A 27,252-nucleotide genomic window follows, 5' to 3' on the forward strand; every position below is an offset into this window, starting at 1 on the left:
GGTTCAAGCCGAGATTTAGTTGGAAACTCCTAGCAATAGTTATGAATTTTATAAGTTTAACCTATAGTTTAAGAATATTAATTATAACATAAGGTTTGATTAATATTGCTGGTTGTTAATATGATAATTATTATAACCTAAAGTTTAGATAGAGCTAATAAGAATATGACATTTGTCATGAGCATGGATTATTCCTAAGGTTTAGATAGAACCAATAGGAATATGACATTTGTCATATGTATGATTATTAAGGAATTATTATTTTAATGATAAAATAAGGGAAATTTAAGACTTAGTCTTCACCAGAATTTGTTAGGAGCTTGACATTTGTCACAATTTTATTTATTTGTGATTTAGATATTTTATTTATTTGTGATTTAGATAATTAAATAGATTTTTCGTAACTTTAGGGTACAGTAACTTCCGGCCTATTTTTGACCTAGTTATGTTATGAATTTTGAAAAATAGTATTTCCAAAAAGTTGTAGATAATTTAATTAGCTTTCTAACAGTATAAAGATATTCTAAATCAGAGTCCTGCAGCTCTAGATATATTGATTTTACTGTAGGTTAGTTTAGAGTTACGAGATTTAGGGAGTTAGAAGTTAGGATTCTATTTGATTTTTTTGTTTGTTTTTAAAAATCAAGCTTTGTTGACCAAGTCCTAAGCCTTTGGCTGAAGGATATTCAAATATTTTCAATTAAATTCATTATTTTTATTCAAAGCCAAAAAGAAGATTTTTATTCCTAGAACTCTATAAATAGGACCTAGCACCAAGCCTTTTCATTCATTCTTCAAGCATTGATCAGAGCCTTCTAGGTGCTAGTGAGACTATAGAGTGATAAACACTTGGGTTGGGGTTATAAGTTTTGTCATTCTAAGCTTATTAGACACTTGGGAAGTAAGGTTCATAGAGTGTATTTCGGTTTCGAGGTGTAGTTCGGTCATAGCAATTTCAAAGGTATTCCTATTCTTAGTTCCTTTTCTATATTGTTAGTTCTTATAGTTTTTCTCTACTCAATTCCTAACCCAATCTTCTCTATTCTTGGTTAGGCATCTAAGTTCTTCGAACTTGAGATTTCTTGTTGGTAAGTATCTTCTCGATGGTTTAGTTCATTCCTCTTCATCTCTTTCTTTTAGAAAACTCACCTCTCTATTAATGGATTTTAGGAGTGTTCCAAAATCCCGACTTTGTTCTCATCATCCCGGTATTTTGGTAAGGAAAATAGGATAGATCTTGTATGTTTGTATGATATGTTATGCTATGTTTTATGTTATGATAAGTTTATGTTATGATATGTTTATGCTATAATAAGTATATGTATGCTATGTTTTAGACGCTTGGGCATATGACTTGCTTAGATAGCAAGCCCCAAGATTAGTTTATCATTTTCATGGTTTAGAGTTATGGTTTACCCTACCTCAGATATTAGACAGGGGACCTAGATGGGTTATCATATACTACCATGTGATCTAACCTACCTCAGATATTAGACAAGGGACCTAGATGGTTTATCGCATGCCATGTTAATGAGTTAATGGCCATTAATATTGTAGTCCTATATGGTATATGTTATTATAGCCATATGTTTTATAGTGTATGCTTATGATATATGGTATATGTTTTTATAGTCATATGTTTTATAGTTTATGTTTATGATGTAGTTTTATGCTTATGATATATGATGTATGTTTTTAGTAGGTTTTCCTTGCTGGGCACTAGGCTCATTCCTTTATTTTTAGTGTGATGCAGGAAAATGAATATGGAAGGCGGAAGGATTCTTGGTAGCTTGGCTTGTGTGTTGAGGATGGATGAAATGTGTGGACTACGTGTCTATCGAGATGAAGTTATTTATTTTTAGTCTTTTAAATCATGTTTTTTCCGCATTTAGTTTTGTAAACAATTTTCTTTAACATAAAATTATGTTTTATGTTTTAAACAATGGGTACCCATGCCATATTTTCTATTATTATGTAGTTGATACAATATTTTGAGATTTAATAAAGTTATATTATTTCTTATGTATTCTTCCCAAAATAGTAGCTATGTATAGTAGATCTAATGGTCCAAGGTCTTAGAAATATTTGGGTCATTACATATAGATGGAAGGCTATATAGAAGAGGATACTCCTTGCCATTACTCCGATGTGTGACTCCACCTGAGGCTAAGAAAATCATAGAAGAAATTCATGAAGGATTCTGTGGAGACCACACTAGGGGGCATAGCCTTTCCAAGAAAATCATACGCCAGGGGTACTTTTGGCCTACCATCAAGGCAGATTCGTTCGATTACGTCAAGAAATGTGACAAGTGCCAACGATTCGCAACAATCCCTTGAGCTCCACCCTCCAAGCTAACTATGATGACCTCCCCGTGGCCATTTGCAGTCTGGGGAATCGACCTCATAAGCTCATTGCCAACTGGAAAAGGCGAAGTGAAGTACGCAGTAGTGGCCGTAGATTACTTCACGAAGTGGACCGAAGCCGAACCCCTGGCAACAATCACCTCGAAGAAAGTCTTGGACTTTGTGGTAAAAAACATCATATGCCGATATGGGGTGCCAAGGAAGATTGTGTCCGATAATGGTACTCAATTCGACAGCGATCTGTTTACTAACTTTTGCGAAAAAATAGGATAATAAAAAGCTTCTCCTCTGTGGCCCATCCCTAAGCGAATGGCCAGGTCGAAGTTGTGAATAAAACCCTAAAGAGTTCGCTAAAGAAAAAGTTGGAAGAAGCTAAAGGAAAATGGCCTGAAGAATTGCCTCAAGTTCTGTGGGCATATCGAACCACGACCCGTACTTCAACAGGACACACCCCATTTTCTCTGGCATATGGTTGCGAGGCTATGTTGCCAATCGAGGTTAAAATTCCCACAATTCGTGCCCTCACTTATGACCAAGCCTCGAATCAATCCTAGCTCGAAGTAAGTCTGGAACTGATTGAAGAAAGAAGGAACGAAGCTTAGTTAAAAAATGATGCATACCAACAGCGAGCTACCTGGTATTTCAATAAAAAAGTTCGAGATAGAAAATTTGGCGTGGGAGATTTGGTGTTGAGGCGTGTATTCTTGGTGACATGGGATCCAGCAGCTGGCGTGCTCGGGCCAAATTGGGAAGGACCTTACCAGATCGAATCAGTCATCCGACCTGGCATATACAAGTTGGCAAGATTGGATGGGAGTTTGGTGCCGCGAGCTTGGAATGGCAAACATCTACGACCTTATTATCAATAGTGTAGGAATGATGTCACCTGTAACAATGGTTGTTTATCTGTACTATTTTCCTGTTAATAAATTATTCGAATAATGTTTGATTTCGTTTTAATATGCTGTATTTTTTTGCAATCTCTCTTAATTAAATAACCTATGGTCACACTCATAGGATATTAAGGGGGCATTAGTGGTACATATACCATTAGCTTGAAAAAATAAAATAGCATATACGAAAAACATACAAGTGTTTGGATACAACCAAATGCGCGAGCTAAAATAGTTTGGACATAACCAGACTATCAAAAACATATAAGTGTTTGGATGTAACCAAATGCGCAAGCTAAGATAGTTTGGACATAACCAGACTATCAAAAACATATAAGTGTTTGTATGTAACCAAATGCGCGAGCCAAGATAGTTTGGACATAACCAGACTATCAAAAACATATAAATGTTTGGATGTAACCAAATGCGCAAGCCAAGATAGTTTGGACATAACCAGACTATCAAAAAAATATAAGTGTATGGGTTACAAACCAAACACGACCTTAATAGGTTTGGAACAAACCAGGTAAAACTAATCGACAGTAAGTTGGAACATAAACCCACTTCGCAATAAGTCGAGATCGAGGCTGGAGTATCTTGCAAAACGATAGTTTCGACCTCATAACCTCGGGGAGCTACCCAAGGATGAGAGAAAGTAACTAAAAAAGTAAGATATAACTAAACCATTTACATTACACGCCGTATAAGTACCTTTGGGTGCATGGTAAAAGTAATCTCCGACCTTGACAAAATAACGAGATCGGATGCGGATATTTCGAGCAAACTATGCATGAATGCATTGAACCTCGGACTTAAATCCACCAAATGTTTGTATGAATAAACAGACATATGAGACACTTTAATATAAAATGCATAAAATATTTCGACATAAGAAATGTAAGGCAAGTATAATAAAGCAAAGTAAAAAATGGTATCACAAATATCATTAGTACGAGCTCGAAAATAGCTCATAAGAAGGCAGCTCTTTCACGAGCTGTAACATTGTCTTAGCCCCAGGGGCACAAAAAGCAAACAACCAAACACAAAAACTATTATAAGGAGCTCAAAGGGACGCAGCCCCGAAGTAAGATCTAGGAAGAAGGAGCATTTTCCTTGGCCTTCTCAGCATCTTCCTTAGCCTTCTCAGCATCCTCCTTGACACTCTCTGCCTCATCCCGAGCAGCCTCCTCCTCATCAAGCCAAGCTTTCCATTTAGCCACAAGTTCTACCTCAAAAGAGCCTAAGAAGCTGGTGTCGAGGTCGACATTATTGGCCCAGATTCTGTACATGGCCAGGTCAACCGCCTGATCCTTCTTCTCCTTAAACTCTGTAAGAAGACGAGCTTTTTCGCCCTCCATGATTTCGAAAGTGGCGGCCTTCTCTTCCTCAAGCTTGGCATTAATCTTCTCAAGCTCCGCAACCCAAGCACTCATCTTCTCAAGCTCCACGAGCCGGGCCTTCAGCTCCTCGAGCTCGGTTGTCTTGGCCTTTAACTATTCAGCTTCAGCCTCCATCTTTGCCTTTGTCGCCCTGAGCTCGTCACTGAGCTTGAGTTGGAGATCCTTCACCTCCTGAGCAAAAGACATGCTCGAGTGGACCTCATTGTTCAACTTATAGTTAAGTTGAGCCAAGACAGCTAGAGTCTGACATACAAAGAAATCAAATCAGAATATGAACTAAGTATAAAAACAGCTAATAGCGAGATGAGAATGATTACTGCAGCAGTGAGCTCGATGCTCTTCTCATAAAGAGTGTTGCAGTCTCGAGCATTATTCAAGAACTGCCAATGAGGGGCGTCGAAGCTGCCAAAACTCTGGCCCACCCGAGACAGAATGTCCGAGCCAAGCATAGCCCCGTGAGGTCCAGCTATGTTATCAATTACATACTCATCTGCATATGCGTTTTGGAGGCTGGGGGATTTTTTGGAGGTGGGCCGAGCGTGGAGTGGGTCTGGATCGAAGGAGGAGCGGGAGGAATGGCCGTAGAGGACGCCTCGACCTGAGGAGTCGGATCCACGGCTAATCTTGGAACAGCTGGAGCTGGTGGAGGAGGTGTCTTCTCGGTCCTCTTAAGGACCTTAGCAGGTCGGTCTGACCTCCGCGACCCCCTCGGGCGCTTACTCCTTTGGGCTCTGCCGCCGGCAAGTACGTTGTTAAGGTCGGAATCCATGTCACCTGCACATTCACATCGCATTATGAGATATTCCAAAACAAAAAAAAGGGTTAGAATGAAAAGACATGCGGAAAGAAACCTAATTGGAACTCTCGCCCGAGCTCGTGCTCGGCGACCACGTAATTCCCCCACCTTCAGAAGAGGCAGGGGGAGTACCTTCCCTATAAGTGGAAGTCAACCTCGAAAGGTCTCTGTAGTCATTCGTCCCGTATTGAACAGCTATTCCATCCCATACTTCATTCAGACTATACATGGTGTCATATTTCTCGAGCCAACTATCGAACCTATGTACCCTCTCATCTACCCAAGTCCATACATAGAAATGGTCCCTATCATACTTGCATAATATTAATCTATCGGGTTTATACTTTAGTAATGAGGGAGACCACAAATCCGAGCTAAGGATGACTGTACCTCTATCACTCGAGCTCGAGCTTGAGGCTTCATCGTTAGCCTCATTCTGCGATTGCGAGCTCCTGCGATGACGAGTTGGAGATGGAGGCCTAACATTTTGCCTCGAGGGGAGGTTACCAGTTGGGAGAGTGATGCGGATTTTATATGCTACACAAGTGCATGTATCGCAATTTAGTAATAACCTTGGTAAAACCAAGTATCGTCCTCAAGGACTGAATCCTCAATTACCAGTCAATTAATTTCTCTTTCTATTTGGTCAATTATAATTTCGATTCTTATAGACAAAGCAAAAGAAAATATAATATTTAGAAACAATAATTAAAAATTAAATAAAATAACAAATAATAGCAAAACCTTGGATTTAAACACTGAAGAAATAATTAGGATATTTAATCTCATCAACTATCCTCCCTATCATTTCCTAATACAAAATACTAAATTCTTCTTCTTTCTGCCTAATTCAATTAACCAGTTGATAAAAGCAGCCTATAATCATACTATGAATTATAAACTCAACTTAGGTGACAATTTCTTATATTTCTATGGTAAATTGACTCACAAAGATAGCATTAATCATCAACAACTCAATAAATAGTTACACAATTAATATGGATACTCTCGTTCCAAACCAGAATTATGTCCAATATAACCAAAGCAGATTCAAATCGCACTTCTCAGATTTTGATTAAAAAACATATAGATAATGACTATAGATGGCCAATCAATAATCAATCAATAAGAACAGGTTATATGGGATTGAAGAAGATTGAAGACGAAAATTGAAATTGCATTAATTCATAATAGTGATTCAATTAAAAATCCTAAACAGAAAATTAGTTCATAATCATAATTCTAATCACAAAGACAATTAAAAATAACATCAGAAAATAGATGAAAAAACATGCAATTTGAATACTCCAAGCCTTCTAGCCTCCAAGAATTTCCCACACCAAAATCCGTATGTTTCTTTTTCCTCTCTTTCCTCTTATAAAACCTAAAAAATTTCAATTTTTAAAGAGGCGGGCCGCGGCTCTATATGTACCATGCCGCGGCCCGTGTCTTAAAACCTTCACAAGTCTGCCTTTCCATGCCGCGGCCCTCCTCAGCCATGCCGCGGCCCGAATCTGCGATTTCTGGGTTGTTGTCCTTCTATGCCGCGGCTCTCCTTAGCCATGCCGTGGCTCAAAGTTCTCCTTCAAAACATAGGTTTTTTTTCACTGGCTAGCCGCGGCTCTACTTTGCTGATGCCGCGGCCCTTAAGATATTACTCAACTCTTCAAATTTTAATCCCAAAAATTGACCAACGCCTCCAAATCATGTTGAGATCCATCCTATCTCACAAAATGTTATAAAACTTGGTTATTTCTTCTCTTTTTTTGAACATTTTTCTCCAAGTACTCAATTCTTCCTGATACTCTCAAAAACAAACAAACACAGCATAAACCCGCACTAAATGAAAGAAAAATGAGATAAAAGACTACTTAAAACACCACCTAAACATGAAAAAAACTAAACTCAACAGAGAGGCACTAGCTCCCACTGGGTTTACTTTTTATTGGACCAGTCAAATGTGGACTGATCCCCCTCCAAGAGGCCGCATGCTCGGAGCTTGTCTTCATGAAGGAGATAGGAGAGGGACCTCCTGCCATAAGGAAGTCAGAGTAAAGCCTCCTTGTGCTCTGTCATCTCCTTGGAGGGGGTGGGACGACGGTATTTGGCTGGAAAAATGAACGTATTATGACTAAGCGCGAGCTTACACAAAAACTCGAGCACAAAAAAGAAAGAATTTTTAAATACTTGTGAATTCACCTGAACGAATAATATCGAGATGGAGCTAGGCCATCTGTCCAGAAGAAGGCCTTCTTGAAGTCTGGAGGATGGTTGGGAAGATCCTCGAAGATCTTCTTCTCCTTGGGATAGCTTAAGAGGTAGTAGAAGCCGTCTCCTCCCCGAGCTCGGGAGGGATTGCTTTTCAGACAAAAGAGATATAAGATCTCTTCAGGTGAAGGTCCTTCCCACTTTAGCTCGTGGTAAAGCGACCTCAACGGACAGAACCCTGTAAGAATTGGTGTTGAGCTGGAAGGGAGCCGACCCAACGAAGTCCAAGAAGCCTTTAAAAAAGGACTTCAAAGGCAGTATATCCCCCGCCTTCATGTGCTCCTGGCTCCAAGCTGCATACCTCAGCTTGCTGTTAGGATTCCCATCTCCCGGAGCGCGGCAACTTCGTTCGTGGGAGGTCGAAGCTCGACACCTCAGTGAGCCCAATAGTCCAATGTTGTGAAGAGCCAGAATGTCAGAGATCTGCCCTAATGATGAGATCGAGCTCCAGTAGTGTTCGGCCTCAAAAAATTCCCTTCTCAAGGTAGGTACGGAGGTTGGCTACGAGGTAGAAGGTTCCCCCATCAGCAAGAACTGGAGATCACCCGGCTTGAAAGCAACTGTCACCCTGAGCATAGGGTCTAAGGGGATCGGAATAGGCTCGGGGTCCGGATCTGGATAGAGGGCGACTCTTAGTTTTTTCCTTTTTCCTTCTTTGACCTCGTCTATCTAACGTTGAAAGTGATCTCGAATGTCCTCTTGTTCACACCTCAATTTGTGCTCCCAGATCAAGCACTGGTTCCGAGTGAAAGGAGACTCCGGGCTCGGAGTTCCTTGTGTATAAGGAACCGCGAGCTTTGACCCCCACCACTTTCCCGAGTTCTGCGGCATCTAACAAGAAAGCAAAAGGGTGAGGTCCAAGCAAACAGGAAGTAATGAAAATACTAGAAGACCTAAGCTCGAATGATCGAGGTTACACGGCAAACTTGATCCAAAGGACGAGGTCAGTCTCAGGGCTTGCATTCCACCGAAGGAAAGGAAGGTGGACTTTTCAGTGGAGATCCTGATATATCAGGGAAAAAAGTGGCGGTTACTCAAAAAATGATATTTTTGGGAAACGTGCAATTCCTAAAGCCATAATTTTGTACCCAATATCTTGGTGTACAAGATATGTCATCCGAAATTCAAAAACTCAGTAAAAGAGCCATATTTGGATCTTTCACACATGATCTGGGTTTGGAACCCATGATGTTAGAACTTAAATCTAATATTTGTCGGCAGAAACACTCTAGTGCGATAAACTAACGAGTGGACTAACAGTGCAACAATATAAGCGCGCATGAAACACAATGCATATATACAGACATACGGAGCCATGAATAGAAAACTTACACAATATGATCGGCGGAAACAGAGAGATTGATGATTGTATAAGCGGCTACAAATATGATCTCACAGAATCAAAGATGCCAACGTTGCTTTGTCTTCTCGGCTTGGAGAACATGCAAGAACTGGGCACATGTGTTTCTGGTTTTTTCTCTCTGAGAAATTGAACGTATAAGATAAATGAGGAAGACGAGTGGGGATATATTTATAGGCCCCCAGGAATGTTAAGAGTCGAATTAATCTGGGCCATTGGCCAGATTCTGTATCAGATCTGACGGCCAGGGATAAATAAAGTGATAATACCATAAAGATGGTAGGCGAACGATCGTGGGAAGAGTTTCAAGGCACTCAAGTAGGTTGGCTAATACCCAACTGACGCGTGTCCACACTCGAGTATATTTGATGGTACGGTTCCCCATGGGAGTAGTTCAAAAGTTTCCTTCTCATAGGATTCGAACTAATACTTTTGAGGGGGCAAACTGTTACACCTAGATTTCGAGACTAGAGACTATGGCCTCGAAATACTGGATTCGTCAGGTATGAGCTCAAAATATATGAAACACATTGCACGGTCCAGTCGTAAAACCTCTGAAGTAATATGGCAATCTTGAAGACGTAACCTCAGGATTCTTTCTAGGCTCGAAATGGCATGACATCGGGATATGTCCGTTATTGAGTGCCTTCGGATTGATAGCCCGAGCTTAAGAAGTGCAAGCTCGAATGTGATAGCCTCGATAGTATTTATCTGCTCCGAGCAGGTCTTGGAGTAAGATGACAAGTTCGTAAATCTTGACAGTCACGAGGCCGGTCGCTGGTCTCGAAGATTCAATGAGTCACCTAAGATAGCCTGTTGTGTACGTGTGAACATATTTATTGTTGTAAAACCCCAACATTAAGGGGATATTATTTAGTTTGTTATTCATTCCCGGGTCTTCAGGGGACGTTTCCTTGTATATAGAAGATATAGCATTTAATGTCATTATTTTAAATTGATATACAGAATATCTTCCCGAAATATGTGGGAACGGACTCTATAACCTTCCCTATAAATAGAGAAGGAAGGACCATTTGTAGAGGAATCGAAAATCTGGAGAGAAAACTCTAGGTAATTCATCCTTGAAGAATTTCCAGAAAACTCTGAATCTTAATAATACAGACTCGTGGACTAGGCAGATTTAACTGCTGAACCACGTAAAAAATCTTCTTGTTCCTCTTTACTATTTGTTCGCACTGTAGTTTATATTGTTTAATTGCTCTGCGATTTAAGTTGACAAAAAACGGCATCAACAGACATTAATATCTACTATACACGATACAAGTAATGTGCAATATGTTTGTTCTAGTTTTTGAATTTGAGAGTGACAACAAGAGATTATGTATTATATGTTTAATGTAATAGTAAATATTATACGAGGATTTTAAATTTAAGTTTCTTGCTAGTTTTTTTTTTTAAATAATTTATTGCTAATTCACAGTAAATTATATTATATGTTTAATATCATATTATTCAATTAAGTGAGTTTAAGTTTAATTAAATTTTATTTAAGTTATAAAACATATGATTTTATTATTTTTAAATAATCATCATTGTAAAATATCTCAAAAATATCTTATTTTAATTTGTTTAATTATTTATTATTTTTAAATAATTATCATTGTAAAATATCTCAAAAATATCTTTGTTTAATTATTTATTATTTTAAATAATTATTATTGTAAAATATCTAAATAAATTTATTTTAATTATTTATTTTATTTTATTTAAATTTAAGTGTTTATAAATTATAATAGTTAAATATAAGTGTTGACTGCGTTTTTAGCCAACGACGTGAGAACGTCAAATACGACGAACCTTCAAGAGAATGTAAACGACAACAGACGGTATAAACAAGAAAAGTAAATAACACAGGATTTTTATAGTGGTTCAGCCCCGATTGTCGGTAATAGCCTAATCCACTTAGAGTTGTGATTTATAAATCTATACTCAAGATCAGATGGACTGTGCCAACTGAGTTTCTTCAGTACAGATTGTGAAAATACAATAATTCTCTCTAATTTCAGCACTTTCTCTCTCTAGAACAGACAGACCCAATTTTATCTCTCTAGAAAGAAGAAGCCCAAAAGAAGTCCCTCTCTCATCCCATCAGCTCTCTATTTATAGAGATGGGATCCTCAACTAATATCCCCTTATCATAGGGATATTTTATTATATTTATTACATTTATATTACAAATAAACATTCAAAATTCAAAATGCAACAAACTCCCCATTTGTGGGAAGAATGAGAGATTCCCGCGCATGTTGTTGAAGTTGTGTCTGACTTAGTCTCCTCTAGCTAGTTGGTCCACCTCCTACTCACTACCCATGCAAGTGCTGGTTGAACATGCATGGTGGTAGGATATGCATGTTGGTAGGTCGAACGTGCATGGTGGTAGGATATGCATGGTGGTAGGTTGAACGTGCATGGTGGTAGGAGATGCACTTCTCTCCTCTAACATGCACTCTCCTCTAGCATGTCATGTTCTCCCTTGAACCAATCTCGCTTCTCCTCAGACCAAGGTGGTCCGAGGCAACCTCCTTGGCACCTCACCTTGAACAACATTGGGGCAACCTCACCTTGGACAATATTGAGGCAACCTCACCTTGGACAATACTGAGGCAACCTCACCTTGGACAACATTGAGGGAACCTTCTTTAGCATCTCCCAAACATGTCCGATCGAACATTGTATAGACTTTCCTTATGAAAGTCTAAGTCTCCATTCTCTTGCATGAGACTCCTCCTCCTTAGCTATTTACCTTGGACACGTTCGAGCCAACACTTAGAAAACCTTGGGAGGCTTGCCTCCTACACACCCTTGGGGTCTCCTAGGACCACACCCTCCTTGGAGTCTCCTAGATGCATTCTCCTTAGCCTCCTAGGATGCATTCTCCAATTTTTGGGTATAACAATAAGAATACTCTGTTAAATATAAAAATATTCTATTAAAGTTAATATTAAATAAATAAAAATCCTTTAAAAACAAAAAAATTTCATTATAGAAGATATATAGTTACAAAAGAAAAATATCTATAAGGGTTTTTGTTTTAAAAACAAATTATCTGTAAGGGTTCGAAGCTTTGATTTTTATTTAATTTTAATTTTAATTTTGGTTTTTTAATTTTTTTTTTTTTTTGTAAGTATTCTCAAGTACGTGTTATCACGATAACAACTAATTTAAATTTAAAATTTAAACACAAAACGTGGAGGGATATGATTAGGATATGATATATATATATATATATATATAAAAGTCTGTATTTTCCTCTTTCTCTCCTATTCTTTATCTCCTTGACTTCAGCTTTCATTCATTCCCCTTCTCTCGATCTCCTTCTCTCTCATTATTTGGTTTTGTTCTCTCCCACATATAATTAAACTAAACAAATAAAGGAATGTTCATTCACGTGAGTATTCCACGTAAATCTATGCATAGCTTGGTGAAACAGATAATAAGGTGGACTAAAAAGCGATGGATTTTAGGAGTTGTGACTGCCGTAGCTATCGTCTCCTTTGTATCGATCTTGGTGTTATTTCATGTGTTAGTGGCGATGGTGCCACCACCTCATACGACAACTCCTCCAAATACGGTCGAAGTTACCACGACCACGACCACCATGACCACGACCACCACCTTTGAACACACCACTTCCAGGGTGCAACATCATATGGTCAGTACTTAATGGAATAATATATATTTTTTTATTATATGTTTTTCATTATTATCAATTTATATTTAATAAACACTTTCGAATAGAACTGGAAAAACATATATATAGGGTTGATATTTATATAATAAATTAGTTTATATATTTTAAAGATATCTACACATCAGAAAAAAAATCAGAATTTGTTGAAAACCCTATATATATTTTTGGTAATATTAATTGTTTTTTCCGTTTATTTTCAGTATCGACCGTATCCGGATCTTGAAATTTGGAAGCCACCACCGAAGAGTGATAATTTTAACAAATGTATCAATCGATCAAAGAAGGAAACCAGTAAGTAGTTACTACTTAATAAACCGTTAGTAAATATATATAGTATGTTGTATGTATATGTGATACGTTGAGTCTTATTATTATTATTATTTCAGAGAATGGAACAGCAACAGATGGCTTTATCATATCTCATGCCAACGGGGGTTTGAATCAAATGAAACTTGGGGTAATATATAATAAATATATATATATTCATATTATATATAAGTAATTATGAATTGTTATTTAGTATATTTCGCTTATTTTTATTTGGGCTTTCTTAATCTTGGTGAATTTAACTATTATTGTAGATAAGTGACATGGTTGCAATAGCAAAAGTTATGAATGCCACCTTGGTTATGCCCACTTTAGATCATAATTCCTATTGGAATGATTCAAGGTTAGATAGGAATGTAACTTTTTTCTTACTACTCATTTATAAATTTTTAAATAAAAGCTAATTAAAATAGTTAAGCATCTACTAATTAATTTGTTTGAATTTTGATTGCTCCAGCAACTTTAAAGATATCTTTGACTGGGAGAAGTTTGTTGAAGTTTTAAAGGATGATATTACAATTATAGACTCACTCCCACCAGAATATGAATCAGTGAAGCCCCTTGCTAAAAATCCAGTTTCTTGGTCAAAGGTAAAAACATACTTGTATACTATATACAAAAGTAACTTGCGTTTGTTTAATTTTATTTATAGAATTTATTAATTATTTTTATTAAATTTATATCATTTTTATATAAATTTCAAATAAATAAATAATATTATATATAAAAAAATGACATAAACATATTAAATGAAAATTTTAACCAAAACATATGATTTTTGTAAATATATATAATATGATAATCCTTTTAATTTAATAAAAATTAAGATTATGTATTATACATTATTATTATAATTATATTTTATCATATTTAATTTTAATTTTATATTTTATCATATTTAATTTTATATTAAATGAAAAATTTAACCAAAACATATTATTTTTGTAAATATATATAATATGATAATCCTTTTAATTTAATAAAAATTAAGATTATGTATTATATATTATTATTATAATTATATTTTATCATATTTAATTTTATATTAATATAATTATTAAATATCTAGTTGTATATTATATATTATTATAATAATGATATTTTATAACATTTGAATTTATATTTATATAATTATTATATATATATGTTTGTATTAAATATTATTATAATATTTGAATCCATATTAATATATCTAGTAAAAAATTATGATTATATAATATTATTATAATAATATTTTACAACATTTAAATTTATATTAATATAATTATTAAATATTTAGTCTTATATTATATATTATTATAATAATAATGATATTTTATAATATTTAAATTTGAATTTATATTAATATAATTATTATATATATAGTCTTATATTAGATATTATTATAACAATGATATTTTATAATATTTGAATTTATATTAATATAATTAATAAATAACTATTTTTAGTTAATTTTAAAAATATATTCAATTAAATATTTAGAATATTTAAAAAAAATAAATCGTTAAAACCAATAATTTTCATTATCATTTGCTCAATTATTGATTTTTTTTTTGTGACATGGCTGATTATATATATATATATACATATATATATACATACGTTTTTTTTTTCTGTGCAGCTCTCTTACTATAAAGACATGCGTGAAAGACAACTCAAGAGAGATAAAGTAATCAAGTTTCTACAAGCGAATTCAAGACTAGCAAACAATGTGCAATTTTCAACTCAAAGGCTTCGATGTCGGGCAATGTATGATGCATTAAAGTTTAGAAAAGCCATTGAAGAACTTGGGAAGACCTTGGTTGAAAGACTAAAAAGAAATAAAAATCCATACATTGCTCTCCATTTAAGGTGTGGTGTGCTTTCAATTCCAAAAATATCACTATCATAATTCATAGCCTTAAAAATGTCACATCTATACGAGTGTACTATGTGTTTGTTTTTCTTTTCTTGCAGATATGAAAAGGATATGCTTGCTTTCACAGGCTGCAGCCACAACCTCACCATGAATGAGCATGAGGAGCTTACGAAAATGAGGTATGAGACAAAGCATTGGAAAGAAAAGAAGATCAATGCTAAAGTCCAAAGACTCCATGGGAATTGTCCCATGACACCAAGAGAAGTAGCTATATTTCTTGAGGCCCTTGGATATCCATCCGACACACAAATTTACATAGTTTCTGGTGAAATTTATGGAAAAGACAGTATGCGATCGCTGAAACAAAAGTTTCCAAATCTGTCTACTAAGCTCAACTTAGCAACAGAGGAAGAGTTAAGGCCTTTCATGAATTCACAGAATCAACTTGCTGCTTTAGACTATGTTGTGGCGTTGGAAAGTGATGTGTTTGTTTACTCTTACGATGGAAATATGGCTAGAGCATTGCAAGGTCATAGAGTTTATGAAGGCTTTAGGAAAACCATTAGCCCTGATAGGTAATCTCTTTCACTAAACTAATCCTCTTCCTATATGGAAAATTGTATACCATTTTAAGTTAGCTATAAAATGATAACTAACCTTTATTTTTATTTTATTTTTTTGTTTTTGCAGGCAAAATTTAATGAGACTAATTGATAAGTTAGACAACGGTAACATAACTTGGGCAAAGTTTTCATATTTGGTCAAGACCTTTCATGAGAAGAGAATTGGAGGACCAAAACCAAGGCCTACTTCACGTACTCGAAACTCCCAAAAACTTGAGGAGAATTTTTATGCAAATCCTTTTCCTGGTTGCATTTGTTAACAAAAATTCTTAGGTGTGGAGAGATAGAACTCCCAAATAAAGGAGGAAAACAACAATTTTGATTAGGTTAAGTGAATTTTGAGTAAGTTAAGTGAGGTAGTAACTTGTAAATGTGATAGGCATAGCACACAAAATATTTTAGGAATTTTGACCAAAACCAAGGTTAAGGAGGTTGTTGCTCCATATTGTCTATAGATATTATTTTAGATTTTTTTTAAGGATATTTTACGAAGATTTTAGAGAAACATTTTATCTGCTTTTCATTTCCAACCATGAATGAATTTTATTTTGATATAAAAAAAAAATTCTCATTTGCGGTTATAGTACTAAAATTTTCACACCATAATTTATTTTGGCAGTAAAAATACCAATTTAAAATATAAAAAATATTTTAATTAACTTTATAATTAAAATTAAGTTTTATATTATAATATGTTTTAATTATTTAAAAAACCAAAATACCTATATTTTAATTATTTTAAAAATACCAAAATACATATAGTAATTTTTAAATATAAAAATAGTTAAAAATATTTTAATTGATTTAAAAATAAAAAATATATGAAAAAATATATTTGAATTAAAATAAGAAGAAAAAAACTAAAAGAAGAGAAGAAATGGACGAAGGAATAAATCTTGTGGGTTGAAGAAGAGGGGACAAGGAGGAAAGAGAAAAATTTAGTGTTAATTTTAAAATAAAATAAAATAATTTTTTTATCATTTTTATATTTTAAACTAAATTTTAATAATTTTTTCATTTTCAAAAATGATTTTTTTTTAAAAATTGTTTTGATGTTTCTGTACATTTCATCACCAAATATATATATTTTAAAATACTTAATCGTAAGTAAATATAAAGCTTAAGTACTTTTATTGTCAAAAAAATTAAACTTAATAGTTGATACCTACATAGTATAAAAAAAAAATAATGTTTTGTTATTTTCATCTTTAAAAAAAGTTATGATATTTAAGTATAAAAGAAGTGAAAGTTTGGGTACTATAACCTCAAATTATTAAGATTTTGATATTTCTTTTTTATTTATTTACTATTTTACTCTTCTTTGTTTGGCACCTAATAACTTGTGCGCTGTTATAATTAAATTAGATTAAGAAAAATATGATAAAGAAATAATTAATGAATTGATAATATGAACATTTGTGTCAAATTATTAAGATTTTGAGATTTCTTTTTTATTTATTTACAATTTTACTCTTCTTTGTTTGGCACCTAATAACTTGTGCGCTTTTTTCTTACCATATTCTTGTTCACAAACATACTACGAAGCCTCCATATTAGATAAGAAACAATATAATTAAATTAGATTAAGAAAAATATGATAAAGAAATAATTAATGAATTGATTATTTATAAACAATAAATGATGAATTTTTGTGAAGAAAAAATTTAGCATGATTAGGTTATTTTAAGTTTCTCAACAAGATTAAAACTTTATTCAGTATAGTTTTAAAACTTTTTTCAAAGTGTAAAACATATCTTTTTATTTTTTATTTTTTTTACTAAAAATAAAAAAAATAATATGAATATTTGTGGCAAAATTTATTAAGTAGTAATTTTTTTATGTCAAAAAGTCACTTTCATCACTATTTTAGTGCAGGCATAGGTCATCCTTAGGTGACCCCTCCTTAAGTCAAACCTATATTACATGCGGTTGCCTTTAATTGATCCAAATAATTATATTTTATTTAATATTAAAATACAATTAAAAATCATATAAACTAAATTAAATTTAACAATTTAACAAACCAAAATTTTGATCTGATCAATTAATATTTGTTACACCCAGATTTCGAGCTATGTTAAATATGACCTCGAAATTTGGATTCGCAAACAAGTGGACTCATAAGGTTGGAAATATGCTCCAGGATTAAATATCGAGCCTGCAGGACATAGACGACCTCGAATATGGTGACCTCGGAGTGTTCATGATCTCGAAAAGGTAGCTCCGGAGACGCATCCATCTTCAGGGATGACCCCGGATCAGAGGTCCCGAGCTCGACGCACATACGATCTCGAAAGATGACGGGAAACCTGGGAAGTTAAAGCCTTGGAGATACCTGATAACCACCTTGAATATATATAAGTGATGTCTATACGAAATGTAATCCTCATTTATTATTGTAAATCCCCTAGAATCGTGGGATATTATTTGGTCAGTTATACGTCCCCTGGTCTTCAGGGGACGTTTCCTTTTATATATGATTATAGGCATTTAAAGTCATTTATTTGATTTATACAAAAAGAGTAACTACCCAAAATATGTGGGATAGTATTCTTCGATCTTCTCTATAAATAGAGAGGCCATGCACCATTGTAAAGGACCGAAATTTTGAACCTTGAGAGAGAACTCTGAAGAATTCATTCTTAAGAATTTTCAGAGATAATCTTGAGCTTAATAACAGAGACTCGTGGACTAGGCAGATTTAACTGCTGAGCCACGTAAAAATCGTGTGTTTTGAGTTGTCTTATTTCAATTGGCCATCATTAGTTATTGTTTATGTGCTCTTCTTTCACTGTTTGACGAAAAACGGCGTCAACAGTTTGGTGCTTTCATTGAGAGCCTTAAGCATTCATCCCTGAGAAAATCATGGCCACAAACAATCAGAACACCCCTTAGGAAAATTACCCAAGACGTCCTGGAAAACAACCAATGGAGAACCTGGATGTTGAGGAGAGAAGTGGGTCCTCTGATTCCCGGGGACCACCTTCTCCACCAAGAGATGAGGATATGTACTACAATCCTGAGCGGTACGTTCCTATTGTGGAACTTGAAAACCGACAACTGAAGCAGCTGTTGGCAGAAGCCAACAAACGGAATGAGGAGTTGACAAGGATAGCCGCAGAGGCGCAGGTGGCTCAGCCCCCGCCTCCGCGCGAAAACCAAGTCCCTCCTCCAAGGGACGTACATGTTCCTCCCCGGAGGCCCCGCGAGCGTCCGCGAAAGGATGCTGCCACAAGGAGGCCGACTCAACCTCCGGCACCAGCAGAGCCATCCGCTCCACCTAGGCCCCAGAGGAGTACTCGAGCTCGGGTCCCAGCTAACCTGCCTGTAGAAGTGCCTGCAGGAGCTGAGAATAACCGAACCCCTGCAGAGGCTCGGACTCAGGTACCTGGGAGCGCACCGAATGCGACTGACCCATCTCGGGCAAATTCTGGACCCTCCAGGCCGCGACAAGGGTGGCAGCCACCGTCGGCTATACGGTTCCCTCCGTCACCCATAAGATATCCTTCGCCCCCACACAGAAACGCTCAACCTGTTCGAGATCAGGATCAAGGGCGTTCGGGGGAAAGACAAGGAAACAGAGAGACTTTCCAGGAGCGGAGTGGCGCTCCATCTGAGAGAAGTCAGACGTCTCGGTCTCGCACTGCGAAGACGAGGCGACGTGGAAAGAATCCATCACGAAATAACCGAGCAATGAGTTTCACCAGTGATGAGTCCGGAGAGACCAGGTCCATCAGTAAACACGACCGAGGTCGTAAGAATACTGGAAGTCGCAAGAATCGTCCCGACCTGCGAAATCATCTGAATCAGAGTCGGGGGAATGGAGATTAAACAAATCCAGACCTGAGGGATCGCTTGAATAAACGCAGAGATCCCTTGCAGAGACGCGAGCCTGGAATCACTATCAATGACAATCAATTCCAGACAGCACCTCCTACTGACCCAGTCCAAGAAAGAATCGATCAACTCGAAAGAGCCTTTAGGCTTTTAAAGAATGAACGAGGAAATGGTCGATATGAGGAGCTCGAGCCGTTTGCTCCCCATATTTCTGACACTCAATTTCCTCAAGGGTTTCGGATTCCTCACGTCCCTACGTTTGAAGGAAAGATGGACCCGTGTAGTCACCTGAGCACGTTCAACACTATCATGAGAGCCAGTAACGTGGGTTACGAGCTCAGGTGCATGTTGTTTCCAACATCATTGGCAGGACCTGCCAAAAGTTGGTTCGAGAAGTATAAGAGACACTCAATAACCTCATGGGAGCAGTTGTCTAAAGACTTTAAGAAGCAGTTCAGAGCAATGGTAGGGGTCAGACCAGAAGCATCCACCTTAACTAACGTCCGGCAGCAACCGGGCAAAACATTGAAGAGTTACTTAACAAGATTTAATCTGGAAGTAGCCCGAGCTCGGGATGTGGATGACAGTGAACACCTCATGGCTATCCGAGCTGGCGTATTACCGGGAAGTGCCCTTTGGGACGACATGCAAGGGAAACCGGTAAGGTCAATAACCGAGTTTAACAGACGAGCGCAGAGGTTTGTCAATGTAGAGGAAGCGAGGTCGACGCTCAAAGCGACCTCCCAGTCCGAAACTACAACGATAAACATCAACTCTGCCTCAACCTCGGCGGACCCAGCGGCACCAAAGCCTGCCTCAGAGAACCCATTCAAGAGGAAAAAGAATGAAGGAAGTAACCCTGAAGCTGAGGGAGGAAAGAAAAAGAAAGGGGAGAGGTATTTCTCCGTGTATAAGGTATACACCGAGCTCAATGAGTCTCGGGAGAACATATATCTGGCTAATGAAAACCAGGTCCCCTTTAGGCGTCCGGACCCGATGAGAAATCAAAAATCCAAGAGGGATTCCAGTAAATATTGTCGGTTCCACAGAGACACCGGACATACAACCGATGAATGTCGACAACTGAAGGACGAGATCGAAGGGTTGATCTCGAGAGGTTACTTCTGGCATTATGTCAAAAACCAGAATACTGGTCAGGCGGCCGCGAGCCAGAGAGTAGCCGCGCCTCCGACCACACAAAACAATAACTCCCGATCTCGGGAAGAAGATAGGCCCCCGCCGATAGATGGAGAGGATGTAATAACCATCTTGGGAGGGCCTCATCTCGCAGGAGGGGGCATGAATGCCCAAAAGAGGTATGTTAACGAGTTGAAGATAGGGGACGGGTCTCCTTATGAACCCGAACCCAGAGCGCCAAAAAGCCAGAGGATTGAAACGCAACCAATTACCTTCACCGAGGAAGACGCCTCCCATGTTCAATTCCCTCATCATGATCCGCTGGTTATTACTCTTCAGTTGGCCAATAAAAGGGTCCACCGAGTTCTCATAGATAATGGGAGCTTAGTCAACATCCTCTATAAAGCAACCCTCGAGAAGATGGGACTCTCCCTTCGCGACCTGAAAGCATGTGCAACTACTTTGTACGGCTTTTCAGGAGAAGGAACTGCCTGTATGGGATCTATTGAGCTCCCCATAACCTTGGGAGACTACCCAGTCTCGGTGACCAAGATAATGGAGTTCGTAGTAGTAGATTTACCATCTGCCTACAATGTGCTGCTCGGGAGACCCGCCCTGGTCGGGCTGGGGGCAGTTTCATCAGTAAGGCATCTGGCCCTTAAGTTCCTGACCCCTAGCGGAGTCAGGATGTTGAAAGGAGACCAATTGGCAGGGAGGGAATGCTATAGCATCTCCATGAGAGGAAAGAAACAAACAAACGCTCAAGCACTCGTCATCATACAAAACAAAGACGGAACGGTCTTAGAGGTTGACGAAGAGATCGATCCGAGGATTGAGGAGAAGGTTGACCTCGAACCTTTAGAGGAGCTCGAAGAGGTTCAGCTTGAGGAAGTTGATCCCTCGAAGAAGGTGAAGGTCGGAAAACACCTCCAAGACGAGGCCAAATAGCAATTAATCTGTTTTTTGAAGAAAAACCAGGATGTCTTCACATGGTCGCACTCAGACATGGTGGAGATAAGCCCGAATGTAGCACGCCACGCACTAAACATAGACAAAAGCTTTCCCCCGAAGCAACAAAAGCGAAGACAACTGGATGAAGACAGAAAGAAGGCGTTAAAAGAGGAGGTTGACATGTTAAAGGCAAACCAATTCATTAGGGATGCCTTTTACCCTGACTGGGTAGCCAATCCGGTGTTGGTCCCAAAGCCCAATGGGACGTGGAGAACCTGTATTGACTACTCAAATCTCAACAAAGCTTGCCCAAAAGACTGTTTTCCGTTACCAAGGATTGACCAGCTCGTAGATTCCACGGCGGGGCATGGCCTGATGTCGTTCATGGATGCCTATTCTGGATATAACCAAATTCCCATGCATGCCCCCGACCAAGAACACACGAGCTTCATCACAGATAAAGGGCTATATTGCTATAATGTCATGCCATTCGGGCTCAAGAATGCTGGAGCCACATACCAGCGGCTCGTAAACATGATGTTTTCAGAGCAAATAGGGAACAACATGGAGGTTTATGTTGATGACATGCTTGTAAAGTCTCAACTCAACAAGAACCATGTTGATGACCTCGAAGAGTGCTTCGGCGTGCTCAGGAAGTATAACATGAAGCTAAATCCTCAGAAGTGCACTTTTGGGGTATCTTCAGGAAAATTCCTGGGCTTTATTGTAAACTCTCGAGGAATCGAGGCTAACCCCGACAAGATCAAGGCCCTGATTGACATGCCCTCACCTCGAAGGCACAAAGATGTCCAAAGTCTGACTGGCAGGATGGCAGCCCTAAGCAGATTCATCTCGAAATCTACAGATCGTGGTCTTCCATTTTTCAACTTACTGAGAGGAGGTAAGAAATTTGAATGGACAGAGGAATGCGAGCTGGCCTTTCAGGAGCTCAAAAAGCACTTTGCGGAACCACCCATCCTGTCAAAACCTGAAACGGGAGAAATATTGTACCTATACCTTTCAACTACCGAACACGCAATAAGTGCGGTGCTCGTCCGAGAAGAAGAGAGGGTGCAAAGACCCGTTTGTTACATCAGTAAAAGATTACTAGGGGCAGAATCAAGATATCCAATGATGGAGAAACTCGCGCTCAGTCTAATTCATTCATCCCGTAAGCTCTGCCCCTACTTTCAGGCACATCCCATCCATGTACTGACTGATCAACCACTTAGGCAAGTCCTGTCTAAACCAGAAGCTTCAGGTTGACTTCTTAAATGGGCTGTTGAGCTCGAACAGTTCGAGATCACCTACCACCCGAGAACGACCATTAAGGCACAGGCATTGGCAGACTTTATAGTGGAATGTACTGGTATAGCCGACGACGAGGTAATAACCACGGCCCACGAGCTGTGGAAACTTTACGTCGACAGCTCGTCAAATGAAAATGGAGCGGGGGCAGGGGTCATTTTAGTTACCCCCGCGGGAAGCAGATTTCATTCTGCCCTAAGATTTGACTTCAAAGCGTCGAATAATGAGGCCGAATACGAGGCTTTACTCGCGGGACTTCGTATAGCTAAGGAGCTCAAAGCTAAAGCTATACATTGCTACAGTGATTCCCAGCTCGTGGTTAATCAAATCCTAGGAGAATACCAGGCTCGTGGTACTAAATGGCAGCCTATCTGGAGAAGGCAAAATCCGCATTGGAGTGTTTCGAATTCTATACAATCGAACGGGTTCCCCGCGAGCAGAATTCAAATGCAGATGCCTTAGCTCGACTCGCTACGTTCGCCGAAAATGAAGAGCTGAATGTCGTACCCATAGAACACCTATCAGCGCCAAGCATTAACGAGCCAGAAGAGGAAGATGTGTGTATGATCGAAACAGAGCCGACCTGGATGACCCCGATAGTTGATTATCTCGAAAATGGAGTTCTTCCAAAAGATCGGAACCAAGCTCGAAAGTTGATGTATCAACTTCCCCGTTACACAATCTTGGATGGAAGGCTGTACCGAAGGGGATATTCCATGCCGTTACTCAGGTGCGTAACCCCTCCCGAAGCTAAGAAAATCATTGAAGAAATTCATGAAGGGTTCTGCGGAGATCACACTGGGGGGCACAGCCTGTCCAAGAAGATCATACGCCAGGGATATTTCTGGCCAACCATTAAAGCGGATTCTTTCGAGTATGTGAAGAAATGCGACAAATGCCAGAGATTCGCCACGATACCTCGAGCCCCACCATCCGAGCTGACCATGTTGACATCCCCTTGGCCTTTCGCGGTATGGGGCATCGACCTCATAGGCTCTCTCCCGACTGGCAAAGGTGGAGTGAAATGTGTTGTGGTCGTCGTGGATTACTTCGCAAAATGGACGGAGGCTGAACCGTTGGCAACTATAACCTCAAAGACGATCCTTGATTTCGTTGTAAAGAGCATCGTGTGCCGATACGGAGTGCCGAGGAAGATCGTATCCGACAACGGAACCCAGTTCGATTGCGACCTATTCACCAATTTTTGTGAAAAGAACGGTATAATAAAGAGTTTTTCATCAGTGGCTCACCCTCAAGCGAATGGCCAGGTCGAAGCTGTGAACAAAACTCTCAAGAGTTCTCTAAAGAAAAAGTTGGAGGAAGCAAAGGGACGGTGGCCCGAACAATTGCCCCAAGTCCTTTGGGGATACAGGACAACGGCTCGAACCTCGACAGGACATACCCCGTTCTCTCTAGCATACGGCTGCGAGGCAATGTTTCCCATAGAAGTCAAAATCCCAACGATCCGAACTCAGATTTACGACCAAAGTTCAAACCATACTCAGCTCGAGGAAACCTTAGACTTGATTGAAGAAAAAAGAGAAGAGGCCCAGCTGAGAAACGCTGCCTACCAGCAACGAACTACCAGATATTTCAACAAGAGGGTTCGAGATCGAAAATTCGGAATGGGAGATCTGGTGTTAAGATGCGTATTCTTGGCAACTCGAGATCCGGCAGCTGGAGTGCTCGGGCCGAACTGGGAAGGACCATACCAGATAGAGTCAGTCATCCGACCTGGTGTGTACAAACTTATGAGATTGGACGGGAGCCTAGTACTGCGAGCATGGAATGGCGAACACCTTAGACCTTACTATCAGTAGTGTAGGAAAAGTGTTGCCTATAACCATGAGTTTCTATTTGTATTAGTTTATTTGTTTTTGAATGCCATAAAATAAAAGATCCATTTCGTTCAAATATGTTATTTCTTTTTATTTTTGCAATCTCTCTTAATTTAATAACCTATGGTCACACTCATAGGATATTAAGGGGGCATCATTGGTACATATACCATCAGCTTAAAAAATAAAATAACATATACAAAAAAAAATATAAAGTATTTGGATGTAATGTAACCAAATACGTGAGCCTAGATAGTTCGGACATAACCGAATTATCAAAAACATATAAAGTATTTGGATGTAACCAAATACGCAAGCTTAGATAGTTCGGACATAACCGAATTATCAAAAATATATAAAGTATTTGGATATAACCAAATACGCGAGCTGAGATAGTTCGAACATAACCGAATTATCAAAAACCGAAAACGTTTGGAGTTAACCAGATGTGCAAACTTAACAGGTTTGGAACAAACCAGCCAAAAGAAAAAAAAAACTAATCGATGGTAAGTAGGAACCTAAACCTATTTCGAAATCGAGGCTGGAATATCTTAAAGAAAATAGTTTCGAACTCTTAACCTTGGAGCAAAAACCGAGGATGAGAAAAAGTGACCAAGCAAAAAAAAGATATAACCAAACCATCCACATTACATACCATATAAGTACTTTTGGGTTCATGGTTGAAGTAATATCCGACTTTGAAGAATAACGAGGTCGGAAGCGGATAATTTGAACAAACTGTGCATGAATGCATTGAGCTTCGAACCTAAATCCACAATATGTTTGTATGACTAAATAAACATAACTGATTCATCAATATAAAACGTGCCAAATATTTCGAGCCAAGAAATGTAAAGCATATATAAGTAATATTTAAAGAAATTGTATCAGCCCCGAGGGCATAAATTAAAATAATTACAGAAATAAGGGGATGCAGCCCCAATAAATGGTTCCCCCGAGATCAGAGTCAAGGAAGAGGAGTCTCCTTGGCCTTCTCAGCATCTGCAGCACCGGATTCCTCGAGACGAATAGCATGGCTATCCTCCTGGGCTCCCTCCGAAACGGTGTCCCGAGCAGCCTTTTCCTTCTCGAGCTGATCAGCCTTCTCCTTCTCGAGCTGCTCAGCCTCTTCCTTCTCAAGCCGAGCATTCCACGTTTCAAGAAGCGGCACCTCGTGAGGACCTAAGAAGCTGGTGTCCAGATCTTCATTGTAGGCCCACATTCGGTACATAGCAGAGTCAACCGCTTGATCCTTCTTCTCTTTGTATTCAGCAAGGAGGCGAGCTTTTTCATCCTCCATGATGTTGAAGGTGGCAGCCTTTTCCTCTTCAAGCTTCTTGTTGGTCTCCTGAAGCTGGGTGATCTCCTTCTTATGCTCCTCGAGCTCGGCTTTCAGCTTCCCGAGCTCGGTGGCCATGTCCTCACGTTCCTTGGCTCCTGCCTCAAGCTTCGCATTCGCTGCCTTCAGATCATCGCATGCTTTGAGCTGGAGATCCTTCGCCTCCTGAGCATGAGACTTGCTCGAGTGGATCTCATTGTTCAGCTTATAGTTGAGCTGGGCAGTGAAGGCAAGAGCCTGAAAAAGGAAGAAACCACCATTAGCTCCAGGTCAGTGTGATTATAAGCAGAAAAGGAAGGACTATAGAAGGATACTCACCGCGGCAGTATGCTCGATACTCTTCTCGTAGAGAACAGTGCAGTCTCGGGTGTCATTTAAGCACTTCCATTGGGGAGCTTCGAGACTGCCATAGCTCTGGCCGATCCGGGACATAACATCCGAAACCAGCGTAGATCCGTGGGACCCAGCGGCATTATCGACCACATATGCATCCATGTGGGTGGAAATTGATAGCTTCTGAGCTCGAGAAGCAGAAGGCCTTCTAGAAGGCGGACCTAAGGATGACTGACCTACCACAGGAGGTTGGGACTCAGCCATAATGGAGGGACCAACCAGCGAAGTCGGCGCCACAGCAGAGGCGACGACCTGCGAGGACGGCGCCGTTGTGGAAGCACCGGCCTGGGAAGTCGCCGCAGCGATGGAGCTCGAAACCGGCGGAGCAAGGGGAGGTGTTTTCTTGGACCTCTTGGGGCCCTTGCCCGGCTGGTCAGTCTTAAACGACCCCGCTCTGGGACACTTGCTCCTCTTGGCGCCAGCACCATCGATGATGTTGTCGAGGTCGGAGTCCATCTTGCCTGCACAAGTCACAACACAGAGTGAGCCAGTAAAAGAGAAGCATACAAGTTGTTTCAGTATCACAGACATATAAAGTGATGATAGAAGAAACCTAACTGGAACTCTCCCCCGAGCTCGAGCTTGGGGACCATGAAATTCCCCCGTCTTCAGAGGAGGCGGGGGGAGTGCCTTCCCTATGTGTGGGCGATAACCTCGAAAGGTCCCTATAATCGTTGGTCCCATACTGAACAGCTATCCCGTTCCACACCTCGTCCGTGGTATACATGGTGTCGTATTTCCCGAGCCCACTATTAAACCTATGGACACAGTCATCTACCCAACTCCATATGTAGAAGTGGTATCTATCCTGTGGGCACGAGACTAACCTATTGGGCCTGTGTTTTA

The 27,252-nt window shown here is 39.0% G+C and overlaps 1 protein-coding gene across 1 annotated transcript; it reads left to right on the top strand.

Annotated features, from left to right (window-relative positions):
* Positions 1-12,557: 12,557 nt before the first annotated feature.
* On the top strand, positions 12,558-25,160 carry LOC133795952 (O-fucosyltransferase 28-like; the record flags this gene model as incomplete). The annotated part of the gene is made up of 9 exons (XM_062233437.1): positions 12,558-12,626; positions 12,996-13,086; positions 13,182-13,252; positions 13,377-13,465; positions 13,580-13,712; positions 14,744-14,973; positions 15,079-15,555; positions 15,671-15,858; positions 25,138-25,160. Coding segments are annotated over exons 1-9 (1,371 nt in total), but the record flags the coding sequence as incomplete, so codon positions are not given.
* Positions 25,161-27,252: the final 2,092 nt, after the last annotated feature.

The sequence above is a fragment of the Humulus lupulus genome, chromosome 8 (genome assembly GCF_963169125.1).
Source record: "Humulus lupulus chromosome 8, drHumLupu1.1, whole genome shotgun sequence".
Lineage (NCBI taxonomy): Eukaryota > Viridiplantae > Streptophyta > Magnoliopsida > Rosales > Cannabaceae > Humulus > Humulus lupulus.